Here is a 16,716-nt window from a genome sequence, read left to right on the forward strand (position 1 = left end):
GTGTCAAGAATGGCAGAAAAGAGGCCACTTCTCTCCAAGAAAAACATCAAGGAAAGACTGAGATTCTGCAGGAAGGATTGAACAGCACAAGATGCTACCATGAGTCCTGTGTCGTGCCAACAGTGAAGCATCCTGGGAGCATTCATTTGTGTGGTCGCTTTTTATGCAAGGGAGTGGGCTCTCTCAAAATTCTGGCCAAAAACACTGCCATGAATAAAGAATGGTATCACAACGCCCTGTTAAGAACAACTTCTCCCAATGATCCAGCAGCAGTTTGGTGATGATTTGTGCATTTTTCAGCATGATGGCGCACCATGTTACAAGGCAAGAGTGATAACGAAGTGGCTCAGAGATCAATACATTGAAATTTTGGATCCATGGCCAGGCAACTCCCTGGATCTTAATTCCATAGAGAGAACCTGTGGTCAATCTTAGAAAGCAAGTGGACAAGCAGAGGTCCACAAATTTTAAACAACAACACTAACAAAGCAAGAATGGATCGCCATCTGTCAGGATTTGGCCCAGAAGTTGATATCCAGCATGCCAAAGTGAATTGCCGATATTAAGAAGGGTCAACACTGTAAATATTGACTCTTTGCAAATATTGAATGTTTTTACCAATAAAAGCCTTTAAAACTTATGAAATGCTAATCGTTTTCCAGTATACCATAGAAATGTGAAAAAAAATCTATAAATACTGAAGCAGTAAACTTAACACAATTTGTCAATCTGACAATACTTTTGACCACAGTTTGTTCTATTGCATGTACATAGTTAAGCTAGGAATACACTACACGACTGTGTATGTGTTCCCTGTCAAACATCATTCATCCTTATTTTTGTAATTTTGTCAAACACCATCTTTTTGAATGTTTCTTTTGCATTATTTCATAAGTTAACATTGCAAGTTAATTGTTTTTAGGCTAATCATTTTGTTCTGCAGATGGAAAAGTGAAACTGCATTCTGTAAAAATTCAGAATAAGCAGTGATTTCTCTTTTTGAAAATAACATTTAAGTAGCTATCCTTTTAGTCTAATAAAAGTTAGACAGAAAAAAATTTAATGGTACCTTATATAGGCTAGATACTGCACTTGTTTCTGAATATGTTCATTTTAGTCTAACAAATAAAAAAACCGTGGCATTTGTAAATAAAATCATTTTAAATGTACACTTTATATCTAATATATTTGAGGAAATATGATGAGGAAAATATAGTTCCTTGAATATCTCTACATCAATTGAAGTCATGCTTTCAGAGTTTCCAGTGTTGTCAGTCCCATTAAATAGTTTTGGGAGTGTAGTACATTTATTGTACACTGATAAAATGACAATTAAAATATACAAATATCATTTTAACTGACTTCTGTTTCAGAATAAATAAAGCAGTATTTTATTATGTTATGAGTTTTTGCTCAGAAGGAACCAATTCGTTTTCAATTTCTGACTTGAGTATAACCGTCTACAATATTGCTTGATTATAGGTTAAAAAAAAACAGCACCAGAAATGTTGTAATTAAAAAAATTCATCAGGAAATGCTTAATGAAATGTCTACTGAGGCGATAAAAGCAAAAAGAAAGAGTGAAAGAGAAACAACTTTTATTATTATTCAAATGTTTCATAATTAAAACCACCAGTGTGGTCGGCAGGGTTTTTCTATTTTATCTCGCACAGTTGAGTTTAGCAGAATTTCCCGTTGTCACTCACCAATCGGTAAGTGTGTTGTGACTGACTTAGTCATTAGGTTTGTGCTCCTCTCTGACTGTCAAAAAGACTAAAATCTGCTCTAGTCAGTGGAAGTCTTTGTGTGTTGAGTTCAGTCTTAGAATTTTTCAGCTATGTCAGCTATGTTTCCAGCTTTAATCAACATGCAGCATATAAAGTCTTATGGTTTTGTAGCCAATTCTCAACTTAACTATATGCTCTACTCTTAACCACAATGCAAAACTGCAACATAACACATTAAACACCAACACATCTCTCCCTCTGTTATTCTTGTGCAAAAACACACAAAACACACTTAATTTCAACATTTATTCTCCTTATGTACAGTCTAAAGCATGCTGGGAACTAGAAATCTGCTGTAACTCATTCAGTTTGTCTTAATCTTAATCAGTTGAGTTCACATAACTTTTTTTTTTTTTTTTTTCTGTCCAGTATACTAAACTTTCAGTAATATTTGAGTGAGATTAACTAATTTCATTTAGTTAATTTCACTTCAGTTTTACAGTGTGCCAGAAATTGCAATTACTGCATGGTTATATAATGTGTAATAGCAGAAAGAATTGGATGAAAATGAAAATACAGTAAACTGTATGAAATGAACCAACATGTTCTCCAACCAGTATGCCTATATAGGTTGTTTGTCACTTCCCTGAAATACGACCCATAGGAGCGTTTAATAAAGTTGCACCACTGATTGGTAACGACAGTCATATGTCATTTCATGACAACAGACATAACACGACACTGTCATTATTTTTACGCCAGCTAGAGGGTGCATGACTTTAAAACATAAATATAGGTCATAATAAGGTGCTTGAAAAATGACCTATATGGTCGTTTTTTTTGTTTGTTTGTTTGTTTTTTTTTTTTTGTTTTTTTGGAGGACAGTTTGAAATAAACCCTAGTATAAAAAGAAGTATCTACCATAACATAAAATCAAGACATGACCAAGTCGTCTTCACTAGATGCAGACTGGGTCACTCAAATTTACCCATTGGTTTTTATTAATAGGCAAAGTTCCTTCTTTATCTCTCTCATGTCAAGTCTGACTGTTAAACATATTCTGTTGGATTGTAATTATGATGCTGCTAGAAAACGCTTTTATTCAGAAACATGTTTGCAGGGAATATTTTATGGATTATGGTATTGACCATTGTGTTTGCTATGTAAATAGCCATGATGCTAACATGGTGTAAAAAAAAAAACTTAATAAACAAGCAATATAATGTGTAATCCGTTTTTAGTTGTGAAAAAGTTGAATTTATGTATTCATTCCATGTTATGAAGTTGTTTATACTGATTTTGGATTTTGGTCACACTGCCCACCCTTACTGATACAGTTTTGTAGTAATTTTACAAAGTTGATTTCAAGTAATATAACAAGTTTTGAGAAAATCATTTCATGATGACTAGTGCCTTAAAGGTCTTTAAATGAAAATGTTGGACTAATGATGATTATCTTTCTCTGTGTCTCTATCTAACTAGCAGTCTAGCCTTTTACGCAAATATTTTAACAGCTGCATATTATAAGTGAATAATATGTGAACTGGCACAATATTGTTTTTGGAGTTTATTTTACCCAGGTCCCATGTGTGATAACGTTTGAAAAGCTGATGCAAACCTGACCTTGCTTACCCACAGAGATGGTGTGAATTAGGTTGTTGACTGTATTTGTCAGCTGCTGCTGCTGCTGCTTCATGGCTGAATTATCAGAGGAGGTGCGGAGCAGTTGTTGCTCCATCTCTTTTATGATGCTAGTCTGCTTCTCCACCAGCTTCTTGAGCTGTTCCTTCTCCACTTTCAAGTTTTCTAGCTCAGTATTTCTGTTACCTTCAATGTCCTCCACTCGTTTTTCCAGAAAACTAAGAGGAACCAGAAGAACAAGCTTTGAAAAACACTGTTTTCATCAAGAGGTTTTTAAACTCTTTGAAAGGAGTCAGTAGCAATATGAATTTAAGTTTGTAAAAATGTTTGTAACTTGAATAGATCTTCCTCCAGAATTTGGAGGGGCAAAGTGTGGTGTCTTTCTAAACAGCTCAGTTACTATTATATTAATATTATTTATTACCTGTTCTTTTCATTCAGCTTGTGGATTTCATTTATCTGCTGCAGAATTTTATTTTCCAGTTTGCTGGTTGAAATGGAGTTCTCAAGAAGCTGACGTTCAAGTCGAGTTGTTTGGTTAATTACCTAAAGATGAAAATAGACATTGTGTTTCCAACAGAAAGCATCTTAGATGAGACTCTGCAAACCATGAGTATTTCCATATTCTCTTTATGTCAGTGAATCAAATTCTTTCCTCTGAAGGTGTTTTCTAGTTTTTCAGTTGTTGTGGTCTTCCATGTTTCATTAAATTAAGTATTCTTAAAGCACCCATAAAAATATTTACAACAGAACTGAATCAACACTGAACTGACTTCAGCTGAACGACAGCAATTCATTATTTTCCTGTTATTATCTGTCTTGTACAAAGCGCTATATAAATAAAGGTGACTTGACGAGGTGACTTGGCTTTAACATGTACATTGAATTCTGACTTTTAACTATAAAACCATCTTCTCATCAGTTTAGTGGTTCTGGAATTGCTCTCAATGCTATTATGATTCGGAGGGTATCAATTCAATTATAAAATGATTCTCTATGTATCACAATGCATCTTTTCATCCAATTCTTTTATTATTAATAATTACTATATTAATAATCACAATATAGTTATTTTTATTTTTATCTTTTATAAAAATATTACTTTATCTTTTTAAAAATAAGAACAAATTAACAAAGTGCAAATAAGTAACAGTAGAGCAAATAAAATATGACAACAGCACTTGCAAAGTCTGGCCAGTTTAAACATTCAGGTCATTTTAAGCCATTCAAGTGCAAGAACATTTGAGAGAGAAGTCAGTTTGGTGTCTGATAGACTGATCATTTTCTGTGCACACAGTACCTAATTGATTTTTTTGCATCTTTGATTGAACAGGCATATACACACAAAACTGTAAAAATGCCTATCAAAAAGATTTTTGATCCATCTTATTTACATTTTTTTTTACTTTCACACACAGCACAGAGAAACATCTTTCTAATAAACCGACCAAACTGCCTGTCTAGTGATAGACGAAACTGACAATGATTTTATCTTTTTTAAACAAATGAAAGGCAATGTGGATAAACATTCACAGCCACGATGTACAGAACACTTTCAAAGATATAGAAGAAAATGAATAAAAACATTTTGGATCAATAAACTTTAAATAACTGCAGAAAGGCCACACTGCAGATATACATTTCATATGTCAGCAAATCAAATTACATCGGCTAAATTGTCTGTGCGAGCAAGATTTAACTCTACAGCGCAACATTGATGCACCAAATTAATTAATTTAATTTAAAAAAAATTATATATTTTTTATCAAACATTAATTTACAAAATTGAATTAGAACAGAATATACCGTTCTAATAAATGAAAACAGCCTATTTAAAAAAATGAAATATGATCAAGTCAAACTGCAAAATGCCTGAAGTGCAGGGGAACATAGGCCTATATTCAAAACACAAGCCAGAAATAGTTAAATTAGGTAACCCAGAGTGATCAATAAATAAATTAAAATTATAATATATTATTAAAATAACGAAAGCTAGAATTGTCAACTTGTCTTTTTAACTGAAGAGACAATAAACGCTAAACTGGAGTGGCAGTCTTTTTAGCTAAACATTAACAGAATCCAAAAATCAAATTACAAGCGGCTGAAATAGTTTGAAATCACTTGTAGCTACCCTACCTGATTGAGAGACAAAAATCCAGTCTTTCACGCAATCTGCCTGTGTACGTTTGAGTCGTTTCAAATAGCGCGCTATAGTCAGCTCGTTGGCCGGCAGAAGCGGCAGCTGTGTTAGTCGTTGTTGAGTTCTAGGACATGAGCTGTTCGCACAACTTGCATCATACGTTTTTTTGATCATCTTTTACCATTTCAAAGTGCATCCAATTGTACACTTTATCCCAGACATTGTTGTAGATTTAATCCCTGCCGTAAAGATGCTCATCTGCCGGTCACGGATCATAGAAGTGAAACTTAAATCGGTCACAGGTTGGATTTATTCACTCACATTAAAAATATTTAAAAGCTTCTTTCTTTTCACATTTTTATTTATAGTGTTAACATAATAGGCTGTATATTAACCTATTGGGAAATAACCGGTATGTCTATGTAAAATCAGATATTGAGCGCCCCCATATCTCGTCTCATAACACCCCTGCGACGATTCGACTGTGAGATTGGTAGTCGAATCAGGCTGCTTCTATCGAAGATTTGAATAGTCGACTATTCAGGGTCACCCCTAATATATATATATATATATATACATTCAGCAGCCCAATTAAATAGGCCTACCTGTCTGTCATTAATGTTAATCAAACAACAAAAGATGTTAAATAAATGTAGGCTAAGGGCCCTATTTTAACGATCTAAACGCAAAGTGTAAAGCGCACGGCGCAGGTGCACTCAGGGCGTGTCCAAATCCACTTTTGCTATTTTAACGACGGAAAAACGGTCCGTGCGCCGGGGCGCATTTTTGAAATGGGTTGTCCCTATTCTCTTAATGAGTAATGGGCGTAACGTTCAATAAACCAATCAGAGTGTCATCTCCCATTCCCTTTAAAAGCGAGATGCGCTCGCGCCATGGCGGATTGCTATTTACATGGCGGAATGTGTTGGCGGAAAAGCTCAACGCTTTTCAAACGAAGAAACCGATCTGCTCGTGCGCGAAGTTAAAGCGCGCAAGCAGATCATCTACGGGACAAGCAGGATATAACATTATATATATTATATAATTATATATTATATAACATATAACATTATAAAATACACTGACTTATTAAACACACCGATTCAACTGAGGAGTTCAACGAGTGATGTTTTGCTGAAATTACCTGTTAAGTGGCCAGTCAATCTTTCAGTCGTCTGCGTTGGATGCAGGCTTTCAAATAGCTCCGCGCGATGAGTCAGTTAATATATATGTGTGTATTGGCACGATTGTTCAATTAATTAGCCAATTTCGTTCATCATTATAAGTAGTAATAGGCTGAATTGAAAATAGGTAGCCTAATTCTAATACACGCAATGACTATTCATCATTACATTTTTATATGTAGCCTACACAATAATATTCTTTTACACTGTAATCCTTTTGTTTTTAATATTTGGCATGTTTGTGTGATGCGCATCCCTGTGTGTAATAAGCAAAGTCAACGCGCACTGTGGACGCGCCCAGAGGCGCACTTTCTACCAACGCGCTCTAACAAAAAAAATATTGCGCCATTGACTTTAGACTTTAGACCAGGTTTGAGTTGGTCTATGGCGCAGTCTATTTTCAGCTCCTTAAAATAGCAATGCGCCGGCAATGCGCCTGAACACACCTCTTTTTTAGACCAGCACGCCCATGGGCGCACTAACTGGCGCAAATGCATTTACTAATTTAAGGACGTGGCGCTGAACGGGAAAACGCGAACGGCGCCTTGCGTCGCATTGCGCCGGGTGTATTATAGGGCCCTATATGTTAAATAAACCTACTGTATCTGAAAAAAGATTATTTTTAATGTACTATTGTTTTTGTAATTTGCTTCTTTGTTCTTTTATATAGCCTAACACAAATAACTTATACAATTTCTCATATTAGCCCATGCTCATATTGTCTACCTCTTGCCCACCTGTACATACCAGCTGATATACAATGTAGTCTTGATTTGGGTGGTCAATCTGCATTTAAAAGTTTGAAAGGGTTTTAAATCTTCTAAATCAAGTAAAATGACTCAAAATAAAGTAATTTAAGCATAACAAAGTCAACTTTAATCATATAAAATGTAATTTACCAACATCAAAATTGTGGCCAGTGAAAATGCTGAGTGGCTAGTAACTTTGGAAAACCACTAGCCACAGTGGCTGGTGAGCAAAAAAGTTAATGTCAAGCCCTGTATGTATGTATGTATGTATGTATGTGTATATATATATAATATATGTATATGTGTGTGTGTGTGTGTGTATATATGTAATTATATAATTATAAAGCATATATTAATCTTAATGTTCATTTCTTAATGTTTAATAACATTATCAAAAGAACTTATTCAATGGACCTGAGATAAAACTAACAATGATCAGTTGAGTTTCTTAACTAAAATTAACAAAAAATACCTTCTGTTACAAATGTAGCTATTGCTCAATCTTAAAGTCCCTGTAAAGTCAATTCTGAGAATTGTTCCTAAACACCTTATAAATGTTACAAATGTATTGCTGAAACACATTACAAAGACTGTGAATTGTGTAGTGCTAAATTGTGAAGTTAGAGTGTTAAACAGTTTTTCACCAAGTCTCTGTTCAGGATTTTTTGGGCGGAGCTAAAACGGAGGTCTGATGACACACTGGAGCGTGTGACACACCGCCTCTAACACTATATAACTGTCGATGACACACCGAGCGTGGCGCCGCCCCTAACGCTACAGCTCATCCGCTCAATCTCGAGTTATAGTTATACAGCCCTTTACACATTTAGCTAGTAATGCCTTAGTTACACAAATGCATATTACATGGTTGTTATAATATACAATACAGCTCGGTCTCCTTATTTAAATTTCCTAAAATGATATGAAGGGGTGGATTAATTTAGTGTCTAAAGTGATCGTTCTACACCGGATAGTTTTACACACTTTCATCAGACAGCTGGGATTCACTGATAATCCGCTGTTTTTGGTGAATGGGACTGAACAGACCTTCCTACAGTCCCACCGACAACCGATGATATGATATGGAGCCGGACAGAGTCTCTCCTGTCCCGGCCTACATCCTCCCCTCTCACAATGCCATCATTTGTTGACTCGACAACAGTCGGCAGTACGTGCCCACCAATGAGTCTAAGTTGCCGTGTGTGCTTATGTTATAATCAGTAGGTAGTCCACAGTAAATTTGCACCCCTCTAACATGATTCTTTTTATATGCATCAGTATGTTTGACTCATTAGACTCAAGTCAGTTGAGACTGCAGCTCTCGTGAGTGGGCGTGGTTCCCCAGCGTTTGAGAGCAGAGAGCGCTGCCTATTTTTTCGAGATTTTGATAACTTATTTCATATACTTGCAGATTTTTTTTAATCATTCAAATTTGGCTGGGTGGTTAATAACACATTTTTCTGCGGTGTGACAAACTCAGAACACATACTTTAAAATGACTTTACAGGGACTTTAATGCATTAAAGGTCCCGTTTTTCGTGGTTTTTTGAAGCTTTGATTGTGTTTATAGTGTGCAATATAACATGTGTTCATGTTTCGCGTGTAAAAAAACACAGTATTTTTCACATAATTTACTTATCTGTATACCGCTGTTTCCACTGTCATAAAAACGGGCTGATGACTTCCTTGTTCTATGAAGTCCCTCCTTCAGAAATACGTAACGAGTTCTGATTGTGCCAGCGGTTCCTGTGTTGTGATTCGACAGCAGTTTAGCGCATCTTGCCCGGAAAGGTCACGCCTCTTACCATAACGTGGAGATGCACGTGCTCAGTGTTATTGTAAACATGTCTTTAATTTTACCCTATCAATTTGAGCCGGAATCAGACCCGGTGATTGGACTGCGGGATGAAAATAACAGCGTTTCGACGACATGGCGACAAACACACTCTACAAACGCAACTCTTGTGTATTCCTGTGGGCGGAGGTTAGTCAAAACACTGTTTTAGTGACGTCATTAAAGAAGGAAGTAGAGGGATGTAGTCCAAACTGGCCGTTCGATGTAGGCGACTTCTGTTAAATAAAATATCTCGCTTGGCATTGAACTTTGAGCTTTAACATTTTACAGATTTTATTTATACTCTAACAACAACATTACACACTAACCAAAGTTTGAAACATGGGATCACGAAGAACGGGACCTTTAACTAACGTTAAATACTGAGACCTTATTGTAAAGTTTTACCTGTTGTTGTTCTTTTGTTGTTCATTCTTTTGCACTTTAATCTGTTTGAAATATTTTACTTTATAATTTTGTTGTGTATTGCATTATTGTATTTAAACATTCAGGGTTCTTAAACCTGTTATACTATGACAACACTTTTTTTTGCAACTTATTTTAATATCGAGATAACACCGTATAAATCTTCAGCAGTTATCGCAACATGAAAATTTGATTCCGTCACATGCCTAGCTGTGACGCAAAACCCCCTCGTGGAAGAAGATCACCGTACTGTTTACAACTGTGACAACGAGGATCAACTAAACACTGGATTTTAAAAAGTATGCGAAGTTTACGGCTCCATTGTTGCAGTAAACTTGCATAGCGTTCTTGAATGTATAATTTATTAGATGCACGTCGGTCTGTTATTCTAGGGACATCGACTTTATATTTTCACACCCTAAACATGACGCGGAACAAAACAAACTGTGATTAGTTGCATTACATGTCAGTCAGACGTCCTCTTGGGCATTCCTTGGCCAATGAAAGCTGCGATAGACTCCAGACCTTCTGCCTTTGGTCTGAAAGTCTGGCTACACGAGACTAGGTGCCACCTAGCTAAAAAACAAAAAACAAAAAAAAACATATTTTTCAAAATTACTGCCTATTGAGGGCCTGAACAATCTGAACTTTACAATGCATGTAGCCAATTTGATTAAGTAGTGCTGAGTTATTTGTTGATAGTTTTCTTTTTTTTTTTTTTTGTACTATGTACTGTAATATGTATATAGTACACCCCCCCCCCCCCCCCCACACACACACCTAATTCTGAAACCCATAACAGACGTAAATTTTCACCACTTCTGACCCATTTCATGAGTTTTTGAGCATGTTTAGGCCTTCAAAAATGCGATTCATTTTGGAGAAGAAGAATAATTGACTGAGCAATTACAATAGGGTCCTTGTGTCAGCACTCAGGCCCTAATAAGAGCAAAAAAAATCGAATTTGGGCCACATTTGCTTGCAGTCTGAACATAGCCTTAGATCATGTTAACCACAGTTAAAACCACACATATACTGTAGCACCTCACTAGCATAATAAAATGTAATTATTTTGGTTTCTATGGTATTTGTATGAAAAACAATAGTCTAAATACATTTAGTATAAATGCAAAAATGCTATAGCTTAATCACAAATGCTGTAATTATATTCCATTACTCCTTTAATACATTTAATACGTCTACATTAATAATATAATAAAATTCTATATAAATATCCCACATATCTGCCACAGTACCATGGTGCAGTTTGTGTTACTAAATCCATGGTAAATGATGGTGATTTGTAGGTTGAAAAACCCTCTGACTGTATACCCTCTGACAATGTAGTATCCATGCTTCTCCTATTTTGTCAGGACTGTTTCATCTGGCTTTAAAATAGTTTAAATCACAGAAACATTTGTATTCCAGCGCTTCTTACTGGATCTCACAGTGTTTAGTGGTCATGTGACCCAGACCAATTAGTGAGTAAATGCATCTGCTATAGTAAGCTCACGCTGCCGTTTGAACTTTGAGCCGAGCAGATAAATGGTCCCTATGGCACGATTTAAATGAGTAGCAATGTTTTGTTCCGCTTTTAGCGCATACAATTATTTTCCAACATTTATCGAAATCGTGTCATTGTTTTATCGAGGAAAATTATATTGGGATAATTATTGTTGTTGTCTTATTGCCCAGTTCTACATCAAATACAGGTGCATCTCAATAAATTAGAATGTCGCAGAAAAGTTCATTTATTTCAGTAATTCAACTCAAATTGTAGAACTTGTGTAAAATAAATTCAGTGCACACAGACTGAAATACTTTAAGTCTTTGGTTCTTTTAATTGTGATGATTTTGGTTCACATTTAACAAAAACCCAGCAATTCTCTATCTCAATAAATTAGAATACTTCATAAGATCAATAAAAAAAAGGATATTTTAAACAGAAATGTCAGGCTTCTGAAAAGTATGTTCATTTCTATGCACTCAATACTTGGTTGGGCCTCCTTTTGCATGAATTACTGCATCAATGCAGTGTGGCATGGAGGCAATCAGCCTGTGGCACTGCTCAGGTGTATTGGAAGCCCAGGTTGCTTTGATAGTGGCCTTCAGGTCATCTGCATTGTTGGGTCTGGTGTCTCTCATCTTCGTCTTGACAATACACCATAGATTCTCTATGGGGTTCAGGTCAGGCGAGTTTGCTGGCCAATCAAGCACAGTAACACCATGGTCATTGAACCAGCTTTTGGTACCTTTTGCAGTGTGGGCAGGTGCCAAATCCTGCTGGAAAATGAAATCAGTATCTCCATAAAGCTTGTCAGCAGAAGGAAGCATGAAGTGCTCTAAAATTTCCTGGTAGATGGCTGCGTTGACTGTGGACTTCAGAAAACACAGTGGACTAACACCAGCAGATGACATGGCAGCCCAAATCATCACTGCCTGTGGAAACTTAACACTGGACTTCAAGAAACATGGTTTATGTGCCTCTCCACTCTTTCTCCAGACTCTGGGACCTTGATTTCCAAATAAAATGCAACATTTACTTTCATCTGAAAAGAGGACTTTGGACCACTGAGCAACAGTCCAGTTCTTTTTCTCCTTAGCCCAGGTAAGACGCTTCTGACATTGTCATTGGTTCTGAAGAGGCTTGGTACATGGAATGTGACAGTTGTAGCCCATTTCCTGAAGACGTCTGTGTGCGGTGGCTCTTGATGCACTGGCTCTAGCTTCAGTCCACTCCTTTTGAAGCTCTCCTAAGTTCTTACATCGGGTTCACCTGACAATCTTCTCAACTCTGCGGTCATTCCTTTCACTTGTACACCTTTTCCTACAACACTTTTTCCTTCCAGTCAACTTTCCATGAATATGCTTTGGCACAGCACTCTGTGAACAGCCAGCTCTTTCAGCAATGACCCTCTGTGGCTTACCCTCTTTTTAGAGGGTCTTGATGATCGTCTTCTGGACAACTGTCAAGTCAGCAGACTTCCCCATGACTGCTGTTGGGATTACTGACCTAAACCTGGAAATATTTTACTTTGTCTTATAAATCTAGAATATATTTAAGTTTTATTTTTTTGAATTAAATTACAGAAAAAAAAAGACAAACTTTTTCATGATATTCTAATTTATTGAGATGCACCTGTATGTTTTTCTTTCCTTGCATCTTTCTCTCGCCATCCCCCATAGGAATCAAGGAAATCTTATTTCAGACCTACCAACATGTATGCATTTTTGCGTAGCGGGTACGCATTTTGACCTCAAAGTACGCTGGTACGATTTGTCACTCTATACTACGCAAAAACCCAGTGACTCCTCTGTGCACGCGTAGTACTCAAATCCAGCAAAAGAAAGAGTTCGACCAATCATAGCACTGGGTTCATTTTCCCCAAATAGCAAGCGGGGATGATTGACAAATGCATACGACCTATCAATAAAAAGAGGCTGCAAATCGACAGCAATGCAAAATCCCGCTCGATCCCTCCTTCCACTCCCGCTGTCTCAGTGACTGAATTCTCAAGCGAGGACAGTACAACAGTCACGGTACTTCTGACTCCTTAAGGTAAAACGGGTATTAAATGCTCAAGTAATGTTGAACAACAAATCTAAATAAAATTGAAATCGCTATATGGCTTAGTGATTATGAAAGTGCTGTGATGTGTGACTGACTGATAAGCGCGAGTCTGGAGAAACAGGCATTTTTTTATTCTCAGTGTTGAGAAAAGTAGTCTACATGTGTTGCGTTATTGTGTTAATACTACTAAAGTACCTAATTATGTTACATAGCCTACTTATTTTGTATGAAAACTAGCACATTAGTTACTTATGCATTTAAAAGTACCATTGTCTAAGAGCTGCGCGAGCTCTCTCTCATACACAAACGCGCACGCACAGAGAGGGAAGATCATTGTAAAATGAAAATAGCCGTGCTTGGTTTAAAATTTGTTCTTGCTTGTTAAATTTTTTTTGTCAGAAAACATTTTGAATTATCCATCCGTGTTTTTAAGATTCGGTAAATGACGGACGCTTTAATTAAAAAGCCCTCGTTATATGTCGGACTAACTTCTTGATATTCTTGAATAGTCAATTCGTTTTGCTCTTATTGGTCCTGTCTATTCATTGTCAACTGTTTTCTATAAATATGTTTGTATTGGCTAACCTTTAATCAGCGAATGTTTGTCTTGTTCAAAGACAACACGTTACAAATAGAAACCCTTTTTTCTGTGGGATTTAGTATCATATTTGGATATTGGAATAATAAATTAAGTATTTTAAATGAATCACATGTAAACTCAATGTTTACTGTTTTCTAAGGGTTTATTAATTTTAGAGTAGTTTTCATTACAAAACCTGTATAAAAGACTGGACTGTCAGGTTAGTTGTATGTAAATATAGCCTACTTGAAATTGCAAACAAAAATTTGTAGTCCATATTAAATATATGAATGCGATTCACTTGTGGTTGTCAGTTTGTATAAGCACACATATTGCAATGTAATATTAATCATGAATTAAAAAAATGCTTTTGAGCAGGTGTAGTGAAATTTTTAATTGTCAAATTAAAAAAAACTTTAACAGTCAAAATTAGATTAACGAAGATGGGTGTGTGTGTGTGTGTGTGTGTGTGTGTGTGTGTGCTGTGTGTATTTTATTCTTAAAAATGTAAAAAAAAAAGACCCCCCCCCCCCAATGACATGGTACTCGAAAAAATTTTCCAAGGTTGGCAGGTCTGTTATTTGTACATTGGAATATTGATCACTTAAAAGTGTCATCAGCTGCACTCCAGATCTGCCTTTATGTTTGGTTATTATGGTTATTTAAAGCTGCAGTCCTTAACTTTTTTGGTTAAAAATTATCCAAAACCAATTTTTGATTGGAATCGGCTGGCATGTACATAACCAGATTTGTTACTTGTTCAGATGACATTTTCCGGTGAAAATTCTTATTTTGGTCATACTTCCAAGGCTGCAATCTGTGATTCTGAAGTATCCCCTGGTGCGGTGACTGACAGCTGAGGAGCCGCGCCGATGCACAACCCACGTAAAGATAATTCTGCAACTAACTGCAATTGCAGGTTTCAAACAGAGATGGTGAAAAGAGACAAAACTTACAGACTGCAGCTTTAAGAAATTCATAATAAATAATAAAAATAAAGCAAGATGCCCTGTTGAAATATGAGATCATGTGCATCTCATGCGCAGAAAATGACTGCCTTCATTACAACGGTATTGTTACACTGTTTTAAGTTTCGGATTAAAAATGCACACTCTAGCTTTCAAAGATTAGTGAACCATGTCTTGACTTACAGGCTACACTCTTTATTTAAATTATGTAATTGTCTATTCCAAGACCTGGGATCAACATCTGAAACCTGTCTTTGTGTTGTTTTTCTATTTATTTAACACTCAGAGGTCGGCCGTCGCACTAGCGATACCACCTCAATTTTTCTTACCAGTGCGAAAGAAACTCAAAATACTCCATCGATTTTGGACATACAATTAAGAGTTATACACCATTTTAATCTGTAAAATATCATCTTTTATTTGTGTACACTCAGAATAAAAACAAAATTTTGTGCTTATTGCAAAATAAAGAAAACTAACATGATGCGTGATCTGTCGTCTTTCTCTGAATGAAGTCCATTCTGATAGTCCTCAGAAAATGAACTGTAACTTAGTGAATACCAATCACATAAACATGAGACATATGTCTAAAGAAATGTGAGATTTTAAATCATGCAAATCAAACTGAAAACATATTCTTTATGTAATCTGTTTGAAAAGAGAGAGATGTCAATCATTCGCGAGTCATTTTATCCACTAATCCGGCCATGCCCACGGAGCGCGAGCAGCATTCAAATGCAAAATTCTGAGGCGATCAATGCAACAGCCCGCATCAGCTTGAAAAATGTATCCAGCTTAGTCAGATTCATGTACTTTTCATCGTTTTGAGATGCAGTGAGGAATAATTCTAAAAGGATTTACCTCAGAAGAAGACCATGACTGGTTTCGAGGATCAACTTGATCAAGCCGAGGATTGTGAATGGTAAGGGTTTTTTTTATTTTTTTATTTTTTATTCCTAAATTCTTTATTATTTATTATAGACTAGTGTCTGTCAATATTAAGCCGCAAAAAAAAACTTTAAATATGAATCCTGCATGTTCTGTGTCTCTATGTGAATGATTCGGGCAGACGTGTGGTTTCGTTTAGCTACTACACATAACTTACATTAGTAAACATGACTTATTGGCTTTTCCTAAAAAAATATTGCTATACTGAGATGAGTGAAATCGAATGCAATATGTAATACTGAAATAAAATGTGTTAGCAACATATTATACTGCACATTAATATTTATAGGCTCTGTAATATAACAAAGATAATAAAATGTCATAGCAATATGAATGTTTAGACAATATTTCTTTGGCCTGTTTTGGACAGATTATGAATGGTTTACTGTAAAATAGCCTATATAGTGCCACATCAATGAAGCGTTTGTTCTCAAGGAATGATGAGAGCTTTGCATCACAGAAATAAATTATATTTTAAAGTATATTCAAATAGAAAACCATAATTTTAAATTGTAATAATATTTCACAGTATTGCTGTTTTTTTTATTTATTTTTGATCAAATAAATGCAGGCTTGATATGATCTTGATAACACCATGCTCACAGAGTTTTTTTTTTTTTTTCTTTTTTTTCTTTTATCTCACAGATTTGAGAATTGGCCCACATTGGACTGCATGCATACGATATGGAGATCACTGACTGGAAGCAGGGAAGTTATTACGACATAATATCTTGAAATAACAAGATATTAATTCGTTATTTCGAGATATTAAGTCGTTATTATGACATAAGTCGTTATTACAACATAATATCTCATTATTTCAAGATATTAAGTCGTTATTTGCTATACATTGCTAGGGTACTTGGGGTGGTTGCTAAGGTGTTGCTATGCGGTTGCTAGGGTACTCAGGGTGGTTGCTATGATGTTGCTATGCGTTTGCTAAGGTAT

General features: G+C 35.8%; 2 protein-coding genes across 4 annotated transcripts in view; one reads left to right on the top strand and one right to left on the bottom strand.

Annotated features, from left to right (window-relative positions):
- Positions 1-16,716, top strand: part of mcph1 (microcephalin 1) — a 184,541-nt gene that overhangs the window by 155,051 nt on the left and 12,774 nt on the right. The window lies entirely within an intron of this gene.
- angpt2a (angiopoietin 2a) overlaps positions 1-16,716 on the bottom strand; it is a 52,305-nt gene that overhangs the window by 24,281 nt on the left and 11,308 nt on the right. The window contains exons 3-4 of one of the 2 annotated variants that reach the window (XM_048207390.1): positions 3,793-3,914; positions 3,360-3,586 (exon numbers count right to left, since the gene is read on the bottom strand). In XM_048207390.1, coding sequence (XP_048063347.1) covers positions 3,360-3,586; positions 3,793-3,914 — 349 coding nt within the window. Of the gene's footprint in view, positions 1-3,350; positions 3,587-3,792; positions 3,915-16,716 lie in introns of both variants that reach the window. The other variant, XM_048207389.1, reaches the window with a different exon arrangement.

Source organism: Megalobrama amblycephala, linkage group LG11, assembly GCF_018812025.1.
Source record: "Megalobrama amblycephala isolate DHTTF-2021 linkage group LG11, ASM1881202v1, whole genome shotgun sequence".
Taxonomy (NCBI): Eukaryota; Metazoa; Chordata; class Actinopteri; order Cypriniformes; family Xenocyprididae; genus Megalobrama; species Megalobrama amblycephala.